Source organism: Heloderma suspectum, chromosome 5, assembly GCF_057233095.1.
Source record: "Heloderma suspectum isolate Gila_16-S chromosome 5, 16-S_ref, whole genome shotgun sequence".
Taxonomy (NCBI): Eukaryota; Metazoa; Chordata; class Lepidosauria; order Squamata; family Helodermatidae; genus Heloderma; species Heloderma suspectum.
In genome coordinates, this window is record NC_139462.1 from 185696247 (window position 1) to 185712796 (window position 16550).

Consider the following 16550-nt stretch of genomic DNA (forward strand, 5'->3'; position numbering starts at 1 on the left):
CCATCACCACAGTGAAGCATGGTGGTGGCAGCAACATGTTGGGGGGATGCTTTTCATCGGCAGGGACTGGGAAACTGGTTGGGATAGAGGGCAAGATGGATGAAGCCAAATACAGGGCAATTCTAGAGGAAAACCTGTTTCAGTCTTCAAGGGACCTGGGACTGGGGTGGAAGTTCACCTTCCAGCAGGACAATGACCCTAACCATACAACCAAAATGACACTGGAGTGGTTTAAAAACAAGAATCTGAATGTCTTAGAATGGCCCAGTCAAAGCCCAGACCTCAATCTGATTGAGAATCTGTGGCAAGACTGGAAAACTGACTGCTGATCACCAATGGTCCTCATCCAACCTGACAGAGCTTGAGCAATTTTTCCAAGAAGAATGGGCAAAAATGGCAGGATCCAGATGCGCAAAGCTGGTAGAGACTTACCCCCAAAGACTCACAGCTGTAATTGCTGCCAAAGGTGCTTCTACCAAGTATTGATTCAGAGAGTGAATACTTATGCAACCAACAAATGCTAGTTTGTTTTTGTTTAAGTAACTTTTGTGCCACAATAAAAATACTTTGCACCTTCAAAGTGTTAAGTATGTTGTGTAAATCAAATGCTAAATATGCCAATTAAATCCATTTTAATTCCACAGCCAAATATGGAAAAGTCAAAGAGGGGTGAATACTTATGCAAGGCATTGTATCTCTTAAGCTGAAGAAGAGGAAGAGGAAGAAGAAGAAGAAGTCATTATTGAATAATTCATTTTTATTTAGATTTTACCATCTCCATATCTTATCTCTATAAAAAATAAAATACATTTGGTATACTGCAGTATATTATATGAAGTTGTGACATATGTCTATGATTGAGAAGTTTGAATTAATTTATTAATTTGTGAATAATTGTTGTTTTAGTTGTTTCAGTTTTTAAAGCACCGTGAACTCTTTGATAAAAGGTGGTATATAAATGTTCTAAATCTATTAAAGTAAAACAGTGCCATGAAACTACCCCACTCCAGCAAGCAAGATCTTCACATTTTTGAAGTGGGAAGGGAAATACGTGCAAGATTTAAATGTTTCTGCTCAAAGCCTGTGTTTCTGTGCTGTCTGTGGGCTTGGTAGCCACCAAGAATTTGTAGCTGCCACTGACTCTGGGGAGTGGAGGGGTATTGTCTGTGATGTCATGCTATGTGGAGTGCCTCAAGTTTAAAGGAACTGTGAGGATGAGTTTCTGTTCTCGCATTCTGGCTTTAAGCTGGTAGTGAGGGATTACCCCTGTAGTGCTAGGCCATGGACAACTCTAAAACTAGTGAGATTTCCTTATTTTGAGCATCTTAGGGGTTCATTACCAGCTCTTGGAGAGTCACAGCTATTCTCCCAGTCTCAGAGAAGGCTGAGAGAATCTCCCAGACCTTGTGCTGAGTTTGGGAAAACACTACATGATGTGTGGCATGCAAGATATCCAGGAGAAGAGTGCGGCAATCTCCAGACCTTGCACTGAGTTTTGTAAACTCTCAGAGAACAGTGAGACTAGTCAGGAGCTGACTTTATACACACATGATGGAACTGTGATGAAATTAGAGGATTTGTGAGTGTGTGTGTGTGGGGGGGGGATTGGACACCTAAATAATATGACTGAATATTCTATACAAATGAGACCTTTGAATATTTTGCTAGGCTGTCTTAAAGGTAATGTACATTCCAATCACTTGAATCTAGTAGGAAGCCTTTTAACAGCAGCTAAAATCTTAATTGTTTCAAAACGGCATTCACCCACACAATGTACCCACTAAAACTGAGTGGTTAATAAGGCTTAACATTTGGTTAAGATGACTAAATGTATTGAACTGGTACAACTGTGGGAGGAAGGGCAACATAGTTGTTGTTTTTTAGAAACTTTGGACTCCATTGATTATCTATATGAATCAGAAATTTATGGGCATAATTTTTTTGTTACTGATTATTGATACTACATTATATTTGTATGAAGATAATGGGAATGTTTCCCTAACATTATACAAGAAGAAAGGAGAATGGCATTGGATTAAACATATTGATTAGTATAGTGATATTAGTTTTTATATGTTAAGTATGCCTTGTTTGTTTTATATGTTATTTGTCATTTACATGTTTTCTATGTTTGTAAATAAATAAGGAGGCAGTGAGACATATTCTTGCTTTCTGAGCATCTCAGATCAGCAAAAGTCTGTGAGATTCCCCTAATCTTGGAACAACTAAAAGGAGATGAACTTGTCAGAATAAAATATGCATTCACCAGTGTCAAGTTGGTGAATGCATTTGTGGACTCCTGTACATAATATGTGGACTCTTTAAGGCAAAGCGTTGACTCTGTAATAGTGAGTACTGAAAACGAATATCCAGATAAAGGGAATGAACAGAGATGATTGTTTAGGGATTGTTTAGCTTGGAAAAGAGGCGAGTAAGAGGAGACACGATACAGGTGTACAAAATTAGGCATGGTGTGGAGAATGTGGACTTTTCTCCCTCTCCCATAATACTAGAACCCGGGGGCATAATACTAGAACCCGGGGTCATCCCATGAAGCTGATTGGTGGGAAATTCAGGACAGATAAAGGGAAGTACTTCTTCACACAGCACATAGACATACTATGGAATTCGCTACCACAAGATGTAGTAATGGCCACTAATTTGGATGGCTTTAAAAAGAGGCAGACAAATTCCTGGAGGAGAAGACTATCAATGGCTATTGGTCCTGATGTCTGTATGCTACCTCCAAGTATTAGAGGCAGTGAGCCTATGTACACCAGTTGCTGGAGAACATGGGCAGGAAGGTGCTGTTGCACTCATGCCCTACTTATGAGTTTCTCGTGGGCAGCCAGTTGGCCACTGTGTGAACAGAATGCTGGACTAGATGGACCTTTGGTCTTCTTATGTTCTTATTAAATATTTGGGAACCATTCTTGTAAGAAGTCAAACTGGAGAAAGGAGTTTACTTTCTAGGTAGACATCTCTGAACAAATCTGTAAATACTTCCATTGAAAGGCATACAGTTATAACTTTATATGGAGTTGCAGGATATGCAGCCTGACTATGCATGTGTGTTCAGAAGTAACTCCCCACTAAGTTCAGTGGAACTTGCTCCAGATAAATGTATATAGGATTGCAGCCCAAGTGTTGTTTCTCTGTCTTACAATGAAATTTATAATTTCTCTTTGCCATTTAACATAGTTCGGCAACTTTCTCTTGAAAACTCTGCCATTTAGATACATACAAATTAAAATAACATATACGAACAAGTAGCATGAGGCTGCACTGCTGAATATGCTTGAGAGTCGCAGCCAAATTCATAAATGGATCAGTTGCTTTCTGCATGCGCAGCTTCTCCATTCACAACACCAAAGGAGTGAGTGGCTTACTTTATGCATGTGGGTCTGTTCCCTTGATTGAAGGTCATGAGATGTTCTTGCAGGTGGGGACTGTGGTGCATCAGAGTTTAGGAATTGTTGGATCAGGACATATTTATTCATGTGCAATGCAACAACTTGCAAAATGACAGTAAAAGCAAAATTATGCCTACTTGTGGATCTCTAACTTGTGTTGCATGCAAATGTTTGTGGTTTCCAGTAATAAGAAGTTTGCCATTTTCAGGTGGATCCAGTTAAGAAGGAACAGTGGTTCTTACTACTTGACTCATTTCCAGTATATGTTGTGCCAAAATAGAAAATACTCAGGATTCCCACAATCTCTCTTCAATGCTTTCGGGAAAAGCTGTGTGTTGTGAATTCATTATTTTTCATTTTCTCCATAGTTCAGCTCCAAATTCTTTCCTTCATGACGCGAGTGCAGGCTAGTAATGAAAAAGGATTCAGTTGGATACAAACCCAACTGCTGACTTGTCATTGGGGTTTTCAGATTCTTACTTAATAGCATTAAATGAGTGGAGCCACATGAATAGTTGGGAAAGTATTATAGATGTATCTCCAATCTGCTAGGAATTCATCCATCCAGCAATTTGGCTGATTAGGCATTCTATGTCAGAAGAGCAGTGAGGAGAACAATTGAACTAAGCAATTTTAAATAATGAAACATGGCAACCATTTTAGTTATAGCACCTCTTTATCACTACTAGGTTTCAAGGAAGCATAGTTCAGAATGGCTGAATATGATGGTATATATCTAATGACCAGGATAGCAGTCAAAGGTTTAGAGTAGGTAGATTCTCTTTTTTTCTGACTTCTTCCATTGTTGTTGTCTCAGGCATGTCACAAATTTGCTGCTAGCCTCTGAGTTTCCCATAATTCCTTTATTAGAAGAGTAAAACGTCCGCTTCACAGGAAGAGTTTCAAGGTTTAATTAATATCTGAATTACTCAACTGGCTACTGTATTTATACTACTTTGGATCCATTTGATAATTTTTCTTTCCTTTATTTTTCAGATATTCTATTTGCCTATAGGTCTCTTTATTCCACCTTCAGTGTATGCTGTTCATCTTCAGTTTAATCTCCTTTACCAATTCTGGATACACACAGAGGTAATTCCTGATTTTAAGCAATATCTAAGCTGTTAGCCTGGAATAGTGTCTTGGAAACACACTAGCAGCTGATTTATTGTGTAAGAAAAATCTTTTTCTAACTTCTTTAAAGAGAAACATATGCTCATTTTTATTTCTTATTTCAGAATATATACACACACATACGTATATTATTCATTCATTTATAAGAAACAATGAAGCCAATGGGTCCTAATTCGTTTTAAAATATTTTGAACTATAGCAAACCAAAACAATGTACTTTTTAGTACTATATTTTCACATTATACATTGTATTTAAATTGGTGCAGTACAGACTAACTTCATATCTGAGAACGCTATTTCATGAAAGAAGTAGTACTTTATTTAAACCATTTAAACATTAAAATCATGACCAAATTTTGTTTCTGGCCTCCATTTCTCAGTTGATTATCTGTTCATAACAATTACATTTATTGGTGTTTGTTGTATTTGTGCACATGTATGCTAATATGCTGCATAGATTACTAATTAGTTGTCAGGCTCTCTTTGAGCCTTTCAGGTAAATGCTTTCAAATATGATTTATTATAAAAGGATGTCCTTGAGTTTCCTCTTTTGATTTTATTGCAATGACTTCTTTTTACATTCACACATCATCTTTGATCATGAACGATGATTTTGTTTGTCATTTTACACTGCTGCATTCCCACAGTATAAGAGTATAATAAAACTTTGGATCATGAAGGATTTGGCTGTTTGTTCTCAATACTTAAATGTGAGCAGGTTTCTCAGGTTGTGCTACATTAAAGGTCAGCCCTGTTGTGAGCAAGGTGTCACACACAGTAGACTAAAGCAGCAAAACCTGCCGCTCTTAAATCTGATTAGCAGCTCCTGATGGAATACCCCCACTCATTGCCAGGGAGATGGTGTGGGCATTCAACTGCGGGAAGCTTGATATCCAGTAAACACTTTTCCACTCTAAATATGTGGCCCCAGTTTGATTTGGGTCCAGTGTCCTTGAGCTGACCCTGCCTGACTTGAAATAGGGTTCATCAGCCTCCTCTGTCACTGCCTTGCCCTCCATAGTGGTTTATCTTTGTTTTTTAAAGCGTTTTTATCCCAGTCTTCAGCCGAAAAGGCTCCAAGAACAGCTTATATAAGAGCAATAACAAACAAGACAGTCACTGCCCACAAACTTACAATCTAAAAGACATGACACAACAGGAAAAAGGAATGGGGAGGGAGGAGGAAAACAAGAACACTCAAATGTATGAGGATGAGGTGGTGGATGGCTTGTTACAACACCAGAGAGGTTCTATAAGGCCTCTCTTTAGCTATAAATGACACTTGCTAAAAAGACTCATGACCTTAGGCTCACTGTCGGGCTCTGGCTCTTAGTTGGAAATGATTGCACAGATGTGATTAGCAGCATGTCCCTCACTGAGGTCCTTTTTCATGGTTAAGTGAAATAGTCTCCCTTCTTCTTTGATCTGATTATGGCTAGAGCTTTGGATCCAAGGCCCAACCTGGTTAAATCAGTTTTATAATTCTAACTAGTATATAGTTTTGCCTAGATAAGGTAATGCAGGCCTAATGTTTCAGTCATTGGTAGTATTATCTCCTTGAAAATGCTTCTTGCCCTTTACAGACTGGTGGGTCTCTGTTCTACCATAAGCACACTGTTATATCTTGGGGAAGAAGCTGTTTCCAGGGGGGGAAACATAGTGTCCCTATAACCAAAGCTTATTTTTTAAAAGAAAACATCAGTGCTACAGTTCTGATGGTAATAATTCTGGGTTGTTGTCAGTTTTCACTATCCCCTGAAGGAGTAGTTAAGCAGTGAAGCAGCATTGAACCAATGGGATTCCCTTATCTCAGGGTTGTTTATGAGACCTGCTGGGAATAAGCCTCACTGAACTCAGAGGGGCTTACTTCCAAGCAAGCAAGTATAGGATTGCCGTGCATGGGATCTAGATAGATGCAACGTTAGATTTATCTCATTTCCTGCGGGAGGGCTGAGACTATAGAAGGGTAAGGTTTCAGGTGACATGGCTGAGATTGTTGAAAGTACTATGAAACCCAGTGAACCTTTTGGTATGCCAGATGATAGTGATCAGTCCAGCAAAGGCTGATCATTTCTTCAGGTTACTGCATGTGACAAATAATTTTGAACAGGCCCCCTATATTGAACATTTAATCCTAGAGTAAATGTTTACCCCAGCTCTAAATTACTTAGGGGGTTTTTTTAACGTTGCATGGTACATTTTAGTTATTTTTTTTTAGTCAAGTAACCCACATATTGCCATGAGGACGCTGTACACAGTTCTGTGAGTTAAGTACCCACGTCTTCATATCCTGATTAGAGAAACTGTGTTTTCAGATTTCCTGTGCATATTGCTTTGGTGCACTTGCTATGCAGTTACCCTTGGCCTTTTATGTACAATACACCCCTAGCTTTCAAAATATTATAAATCTGAGTGTTACACTATGCTGCTCTGCTAGTTATAATAAAATACCAAAATCACAATGGGCTGTTAGGACAAATAAAACAGTCCTGCTTTTTTTATAAGGAAAGGGGTCCAGGTGTTACTGTGACAGAAATAAATGTAATTTTGTTCAGATGTTGCTGTCTGACAGATGTGAATTGTATATTTATATTTAATTTTGTATGCTTCCATTACAAAAATGCCTCTCTCATCTCGGAGCTACCTCTGCTGCAGCATTAAAACATGAATGACTGCCCTGCGTGAAATTCTCCCAAATATATATTTTTTAGCTTAGAGAAATGCTCCTAAATTTCTAAAATAAGTGGTGTCCAGTTGTTTCTGTCTAAATTACTGATATAACAAGAAACACAAGAGGGCTGCTCATGAAATAGGATCATTAGGAGCCGGATCAGGTCCTAAAAGGCTTAGGGAAAGTGTTACTTGACCGTCATCTGAAAAAGACAAAAACACAAATAGTGTAACAAAACAAAATGAAAAAGGCAAAGGTAGGAGGGGATTATGTAAGGCTCACTGGAGATCTTTAGCTCTGATTCTGCTGCTGGTTATTAGCCAGATGCAGGCATGCTTGCAGCATGCCTACCATTACGTGGAATAAGAGGTCCATGCTTGCCTTCCATGGTAGCATTCAGACATCTTGCTCAACATGCATATGACTGGTGCTACCTAGGGCACTTTCAAAAGGCAATTTTGATTCAGTATGGGAAAGTGATGTAAATGGACCAAACACAGAATATATAGGTGCACTGGTGCAGAATATTCATCTTTATTATCCTCTTCGCAAACCTAAAAGACTTCAGAATACAGTACAAGGATACAATTAAAAACAAACAAACATACATACATGCTCAGAAAAAATGATAGACATATTGGCTAAAATAATACATCATGAACATAAATATCTATCAAAACAGTTTTCGATCATACCCCTGAGGAAAAATACTTTCTGAAATGCATCAGGTAATTGAAGCTATGTATGAATAATTTTGCAGTCTGTTCTGCGTTTTGCTTTAGTGTTCGTTATGGTCAGTGGATCCCTTCTTCAGATTGTCACCTATATTGTGATATAATAGATTTTGGGGAGGGCGTACGCTGGGAAATGGAGCGTAGGCATATCAGTAGATGCTTTTTCTCTATGAATACAACAGGGGTGGGGAACGTGTGGCCCTTCAGATGTTGCTGGACTGCAACTCCCATCATTTCTCACCATTGGCTGTGCTGGCAGGGAGCCATTTGCCAATCTGCCATTGGCTATTCTGGCAGATAAGAGTTGTAGGCCAACAAACATCTGGAGAGACACACGTTCCCCACCCTGACATACAGCTTTCATATGTATGCCTCCGTTCAGTAGAATAAAAAGGTATTAATGGTGTTTCCTTAGAAACACCGTTAATTTTAAATAAAACTTCTAATTAAGCCTGCAGTGCTATACACACTCACCTGGGAGTAAATCCCATTGAATTGAATGGGAGCTTGCTTCTGAATAGACATACATAGCATTGTGCTATATGTTCTTTAGAATGGCATACTTTTTCACCACATAGGTTGATGCAAGCTTTAAAATCAGATTGGATTTATGCATATGGCCTGTCTGAAGAAAAGCCTTAGGCTTGTTCAATGAGAAATAGAACCTTCTATTGAAAATTATAGGTGAAATATTCACACTTAATGCCAAGTTCATTCAGATCCTGATTCAGAAAGAAGAAAAAACATGCCTGAATGACAACATTCTGCCTTCAAGATAATTTATTATAAACACATTTCTTAATACCCTTGTATTTATTGTATAAACAGTTTCTAACCCTGACTATCCATTAAAACTAGGCTTTCACCTCTTCATTCCTAGAGTACAGTTGTATCAGAAATTCAGACCCCCATGAATCCCTTTATGATCCCAACAGGCTGGTTCCTTTAGCTTGTTTTACTTCCAAACCCAAAATATTATTGTTTCACTCCTCAATGTGGAAATTTGGCTACCTCCATATTACATGCTTACTGGAGTAGAAAACTGCCTAATCAGATAGGAAAACAGTTGGCGGTGAATAAATCAGGGTTTGCCGAAAATTTCAAAGTGTGAAGGCAGGCAGACGAGCACATATCCTAGGGGTTCTGCCTTTCCCTAGCTTCCCTGTAGAGAATTCACATGGCAAATATGGCCACCAGGTCCATCTGTATAAATACATGGGTGGGTTGTCTTGACTTAATGCAACAGCTTTAGCAGAGAAAGCAAATCATGCTTTTATTTTTATGTTTCCTCACCAGATGGTCTCAAATATGGATTCATATTCTAAAGGTGTTTTGTAATCACCTTAACTTTGGTGAAGTACTTCATAATATTATGGGAGAAGAAACTAGTTTTGTAAGGGCTCAATGCAACCAAACAAAATGGGCAATGATCCTAACCCTGCTGGCATTTCAGTACCGTTTAATTTTAAGAGCGCAAACAATTCTACTGATAGGTATGTTTAAGGCTGTGGAAGTACCATGGTGAATCAAAACTTAGATTTAAAAAATGCCTTATCATGTATGTCAGATAGAACTGCTATAAGTTAATAGTGGCTTCAATATTAGTTTGGGCCTTTTAGTGTATGCATGTTGGTAACTGAAGCATCACTGTAATATGGAGGCCCAGTTATATTACACTGGTGGCAGTATAGGAGATGCAACATGAACTCCTCCTATGTGGCCTTTTGGTTTCTGATGTTATCCAAGTGGAGCAGGAAGGAGATGTGCTGCAGAGACTCCTACACAATTAACATTAACATAAGGAGGGTCTCCCAGTTGTTCTTAGATTTACATTGATAAAGTCTTATCCCCTCCCCCCGCCCACAGCCCCACCTTGCAACAAATGGGTGCCTTATTCAATTGCTGGTCATTTGCTATGTGTATTTTGCAAAACAGCTAAAATAAAGATTCATGTTGTAATGGTGACAGGAGGAGTTGTTACACAAGATGTAAAGTTTCCCTTGGATTTCATGCCATGACTTTTCTTCATTATTTAAATAAGAACTGCTTTCAAGGGCTTCAGGTACCAAGTGATAAAGATTTCCATTGGTGCAGACAAACTCTGAGACCACAAACAGAGGTGCATACATGCTGTAAGAGACATTGCAATGTAAGTTCCCTTCTTCCCACTGTTGTAAAGGAAACAACTTCCTTAAATCATAGATTTCATATCTCTGCTTATGAAATAGGGCTTCTGTGGACCTCCCACTTATATGATATATCTCCCTTGGTTTTAATGTATACCTAATTGATCAAGACAGGCTTACACCAATTATATACGTATTTATAACTAATGGTACATATTTTGGAAGCACTATGAAGAACTTTATGTAGCAATAGTTGTAAGGAAACGTGATTTTTAAGTTTTTTAACTTAATAACTGGCTCATTGTTGTTTTACCATTTTAATATCATGATTTGACACTGAATTTCTATTGATGGACTGTTCCTGAGATACCAAAGGAGTGCTGTGCACATCATGGCCTCAGTACTACAAGACGAGACCTGTGTATGTAAACAAACTCCTGAACACAATTGTTTCCCATGGATGCTATCCTACATATGCAAAAGGGTGCTGTGCAGGAAGAAAAATACATATCCAGCACCTAAGGGTGTGAGAGAGCACTGCTAAACAGATGGCCAGCGCCATCAGTTCTGACAATATTAATCACCTGTTTGGGTGGGATTGATTCCAGATTCACCTTGCCCCCCTCCAGCAGGTGGCCAGGGCTGACAGCATCAAAATTCAGTTCACTGGTGAACCACAGCCCACTGCTATGCTGAGCATGTCTGGATTAGGGCCAGAGCATAATATCAAACCCTTCAAAGGATTAATACTGTAAGCAATGTTGTTAGCAGGGGTGAGGGGAAAAAAAACTTAAAACACTTTTAGTTTGATCAAAATATTCAGTTCTACCCCACTTCTAAGCTAAGCCAAAATGTATAATTCAGTCCATAGTACCATTCATGTTTGAAACCTAAATATGATATATTTTTACAAAACTATTTCAATATTTATTTTAAAAACAAGCTGAAATGTAATGGGTCAAAGTTAGGTGTGGTCTTTTAGATAAACCACTGATTTTTCAGGCTTTGGGCTATGGTTCAAGGAGAGCCCTTCTTTACTTTATCAACAATGCACGCCTATACATGTTTACTCAGAAGCAAATCCTATTGATCTCAGTGAGGCTTACTCCAAAGTAAGTGGATATAGGATTACAGCCTAAATTAATTTAGCCATCACATTTCACAATGCTTAAAGCAGTAGGACTCTTTTACTTGATAGATGATGGAAGCTAGCTGAGCTAACTTGAAATATGAACTTTTTCTCACTCTTAGGTGGCCGTTTTGGGCTTGAAGATATTTGCTGGCAGTTTGGGGAAATTCAGATATGAATACTTGTGTTGTCTTTGGCTTTTGAATAATGAGAATAAAATAAACACTATTGCCAGACTTTTTAGGGATCATCTTATACTAATGTGTCCTATATAAATGATTAGTAAGACAGATATAACGTGGACACAACTAAGATTCCCCTAGGAAAATTAGTCAGTTTATAAACTCTTTTTCCCATTTGGACTACACAGCTGCCCTACACATTGAACAAAACATACTTAGAAATTATTTATCACCTCTTTCTTCAGGGGGAAAAGCCAAGAACAATATGTAAAATGTATTTTCTTCAACTGCATTAAAGCTTTGTTTTGAGATTAATAGGTGCCATTCATGAAGGGGTGCATAATAAGATTCTATTCTTTCCTTTTAACAAAGATGCTCATTTGCAAGGAGTCCTCCATTTCTTGGATGCATTTTTTTCTTTTTAGTTTGGGAGTTGCAGCGTGGTTGGCAGTGCCAACTTGGCACTGAACATCAACTGCAGTTTTAAAAACGTTGAGTGATGTGGTGATTAGAAAATTGGACTAGGACCAGAGAGGGACAGGTTCAAATTCTCCGTCAGCTGTGAAGCTTATTGGGCCAGTCATTATCTCTCAGCCTAACTTCACAGGGTGTTGTGAGAATGAAATAGTAGGAGGGGATTACATGTTGCAGTCCTGAGCTCCTTGGAGAAAGGGTGGGATAAAAATAAGAAATAGTAATAAGATATTCAACTCTCTCCCTTTAAGAGATTCTGGGGCTGTTCACACACCATACTAGCCCACACTCAGTGGTTGAGTATGGTTGTTTTGAACCATGGGTTGTTAGTTGACCCATGGGTTATTGTGTTGTCTGTAGGGATGTACGAATCCCACTCACCCATCTGTTCCGGAGCATTGGCAGTAGGGGACAGGCACTCCGTCCCTGGCTGGCTCTGCTCCATGGCAACCCTGCGGAGCCACCAGCCTGGGCCAGCCGCAGCCGGAATTCTGGCCGCGGCCGGGCTGCTGTAGCTGCCATTTGCGTGGCTTCCTTTTGCTGTGATAGGCTACGTAAATATTTACGTACGCAAATGGTGTAGTGGCCGCCATTTGTGCCCCTGCTCTTTGTGCCCTGCTATGACGGCCACCATTTGCAGCTGCAGCAACCCTGCAGCGGCCGGGAGACCAGCCGGAGCCAATGCTCCATCTGCCGGAGCCACTGCTGGAGCCGCTGCCTGGTAAGCTCTGTTCCAGGGGGATTGCACAGGGTGGCGGGTGCGGAGGCTGTTCTGCCACAGATTCCAGGGAGGAGTCTGTGGCGGAATTCTCTGACATCCCTAGTTGTCTGAAATCTGAACACAGCCAGAGTGGCTTGTTAACCATGCAATGTGGTTTATTTTCTGAAGCAGAAGGAGGGGAAGGTGCCAGGGACCTCCGACGTAAGTTGCATAGGCACAGGCTAGCTGAGCAGATAGCTTGTAAATTTGTTTTACTGTTTTATTGTATCCTCTGTTTGCTTCCTTACCTAGTGTTTGTCAGTCTGTAAATTAAAGTGTTCATTTGCTTATCTGGCCTGTTGTCATGTATTTTGAGGTTTCTGACCAAGACCTAAGAGAGGGAATTCTCTCACACATGGCTTAACCTCTGGGAGACACTACCCTGGGTTTTAGATCTGAACTTGGAGGAGAGGGTTGGAGTTGCATAAAGACCCAGTTGGAATAAAACAATATTACAAAGATGATAGCATATCTTACATGAATCAAGATTTTCCTGAATTAATACTATACAGCATAGCAACTTCCCAGGTTTGCTCATGAAAATTCTGTTCAGAATAAGAGAAGTTATCTTATGGATCAGTAACTGGTTAAAGAATAGAAAGCAGAGACTAGGAATAAATGGTCAATTCTCCCAATGGAGGGATATAAATACTGGGGTCCCAAAGGGATCTGTATTGGAACCCATGCTTTTCAACTTGTTCATAAATGATCTGGAATTAGGAGTTAGCAGTGAAGTGGCCAAGTTTGCTGATGACACCCAATTGTTTAGGGTGGTCAAAATAAGGAACTCCAGAAGGATCTCTCCAAACTGGGAGAATGAGCATCTAAATGGCAAATGCAGTTCAATGTAAGCAAATGTAAAGTGTTGCACATTGGGACAAAAAATCCCAACTTCATATATGCTGATGGAATCTGAGCTAGCGGTGACTGACCAAGAAAGAGATGTTGGGGGTGTGGTGGACAGTTTGATGAAAATGTCAACCCAGTGTGCGGCTGCTGTAAAAAAGGCACACTCCATGATGGGCATAATTAGGGAAACAGTTGAGAATAAAACTGCCAATATCATACTGCCTGTAAACAAATCTGTGGTGCAAACACACTTGGAATGCTGCATACAGCTCTGGTCTGCACCTAAAAAAAGATATTGTAGAGCTGGAAAAAATGTAGAAAAGGGCAACTAAAATGATCACTGGGCTGGAGCATCTCCCCTGTGAGGGAAGACAACAGCTGGGATTGTTTAGCTTGGAAAAAAAATGCAAATAAGGGGAGACATGATAGAGGTGTATAAAATTATGCATGGTGTAGAGTATGCAGATAGGGAGACTCTTTCTCCCTTCTCACATAATACTGGAACCTGGGATCATCCATGAAGTTGATTGGTGGGAGATTCAGGACAGATAAAAGGAAGTACTTCTTCACACAGCATGTAAACTATGGAATTTGCTACCGCAACACATAGTGCTGTCCACCAATTTGGATAACTTTAAAGGGGAGTTAGACAAATTCCTGGAGAATAAGGCGATCAGTGGCTGCCTCCAATATCAGAGGCAGTATGCCTATGTACACCTGTTGTTGAGGAAAATGGGAAGCAGGGCACTGTTGCATTTATGTTATGCTTCTGGCTTTCCTATGGGCAGCTTGTTGTGAACAGAATTCTGGACTAGATAGACCCTTGGTCAGATCCAGCATGGCTCTTCTTATGTTCTTAGAAGCTGCTGTTGTTTAAACTTTATTCCTTCCCTCTAACTTTCTCTTGTTGTATCATCTGCTATTTTTTTCTATTTTGTTTCATTCAGCCCAATTCCATAGTCATTAACAAGATTATTGTTTATTTTTTCAAAGGTGATTAACAATCTTGGCCCATTGGAGTTTCTTCTCAATACCCCCAGTCATCACAGAGTACATCATGGTAGGCAATACTAGATCTTACAAATCTATGTTTGTAGTATTTATTCTTTTATATTATTTAGTGTATCTGTATAAATAATTGTTGTTCTTATTGTCATGGTGAGTTGGATCCAGACTAAGTTAGTCACACGTAGTTCCTGTTGAAATCAAAAGGACTTTAGTTAGTGATTACTAACTTTTCACTTTGATTTCAGCGGGACCTGAAAGTCACACTTCAGACTTAAGTGTGACTAACAAGTCTGAATCCAACCCAGATATATTATTTGAACCCAGTGGCAAAGTTTGTTTCAATCTTTTTCCCCATAGGCAGAAATCCATATTGCATTGATAAAAATTATGGTGGCACACTGATTATTTGGGACAGAATGTTTGGTAAGTGTAGTTAATTTCTTTCCCTAAAATTAATGTTACAGTGATTTTATTCTCAACTTTATTTTTTTCTTCTTCTCTGCAGGAACATTTGTTGCTGAAAATGATAAAGTCATATATGGCCTAACACACCCAATAAACACCTTTGAACCTTTCAAAATCCAGGTAGTTCTTTTTACTCTGGTTTGCTAAGCTATTTGTATGTTTTATAAAAATTGCTATAGTGGACTATAGTGTTGCCTATCACTTCTGTTGTTTTCATTTGGTTATCTTTGGTTCATTTCCAAAGATAAGAATTAAGCTAATTTTAGTCAGTCACAAGAAAATATTGTTGAGTCTCAAGAATTGTTTGTTTTCTCACTAGAACAAAGTACCCTTGTATGGAGTTACATAATGGTCCTTTCAATAAAATGTAATATCAAAGCCCTGATCACAGACAAACTTTTCATGTCATCATTGTAATTTAACCTGCCAGTCTTCTGAAAATTACCCCATAAGCAATCTGCCACACTCCATCGAAAAGGCTATGAACACATTTCAGTGGTGAATGAAGTCATTATTAATATCAGTGTATTAAACAGAATCTTACTCATGAGAAGCAAGGATAAAATGCACAGTAAGAGGCTATCATAATCAATGTAGAATGCTGCACACAAAAGAGAATATGTGCACGGGTGTCTTTGGGTAGATGCAGAAAGTACCAAGTCATCTTGATTGTTTCAGCAACCAAGCATATTCAAGCATCCATTGTTGAGAGTACTCTCCTACAGCCAACAGCTTGGCTCTTTTTAGCTGATACTGATTTTACAAGGTAAATGCTCTCCACCACCACTAGGCTGTTCATTTAAATTTAATTGGTTTTGCATAGATTAAAGACAGGGCTGGCTCTACTATAAGGCAGTGAGGTGCCTGCCTCCCACAGCAGATGCTGAGAGGAGCAGAATGGATAGAGCCGTGTGTGCCATGTGTGACATGTTCTGCACCTATTAAGCTTTTCTGCTGTCCTTAGGTGCAATGGAGGATGCTTTCCTTTCGCCAGTATTGAACTAAGATTCAGCTGCTAGCCTGGACAGATTCTGTACATGGGATCAGGCAGTGAGGGAAAAGTGCCATTTTATCCTTTGCCTCAGGCAGCAAAATGTTTTGGGCCGGCCCTGATTAAGGATAAAACTAGTTCATATTAAAACAAAATGTAACATCAGAAATGTTGAACTTCTTTTCTAATAATTCCTTTGCATGTTCCCCTGCATGAAAATGAGCACCCGTGTTTGTATGTAGGACCCCCATGTTTTCATTGTTTTTTTTTTCTCTTTTTAAATTTTATCTATTTGAATTGCCTTGGTTTGTGGTTATGCAGTGGCTTCTTTTACATGTAATGCTAAACTGTGGTTTAGTATTACATGGACAAGCCTCAGGATTTGCATGCTCTCTCTCCCCTCTCGTCTTCTGGCATGGCCACAAGGAAAGGATTGGAAACTCTCATTTCTGGTTTCAGCTAACCATATTTACTCATTACATCCAGTCCCAGACAAACTGGTTAATGTTAACTATGGTTATGGGAACGAACCAACTTCAAACTGTCATTTGAGATCCTGGCTTGTTTCCCTAAACCATAATACTGACCACAGGTCTCAGTTCAAATGAGAACTG

At 39.2% G+C, this 16550-nt stretch overlaps 1 protein-coding gene across 2 annotated transcripts in view; it reads left to right on the forward strand.

Annotated features, from left to right (window-relative positions):
* Positions 1-16550, forward strand: part of AGMO (alkylglycerol monooxygenase) — a 201936-nt gene that overhangs the window by 72034 nt on the left and 113352 nt on the right. For both annotated transcript variants that reach the window (XM_084860455.1, XM_084860456.1), the window contains exons 5-8: positions 4410-4505; positions 14466-14532; positions 14838-14903; positions 14986-15065. In XM_084860455.1, coding sequence (XP_084716581.1) covers positions 4410-4505; positions 14466-14532; positions 14838-14903; positions 14986-15065 — 309 coding nt within the window. The remainder of the gene's footprint in view (positions 1-4409; positions 4506-14465; positions 14533-14837; positions 14904-14985; positions 15066-16550) is intronic.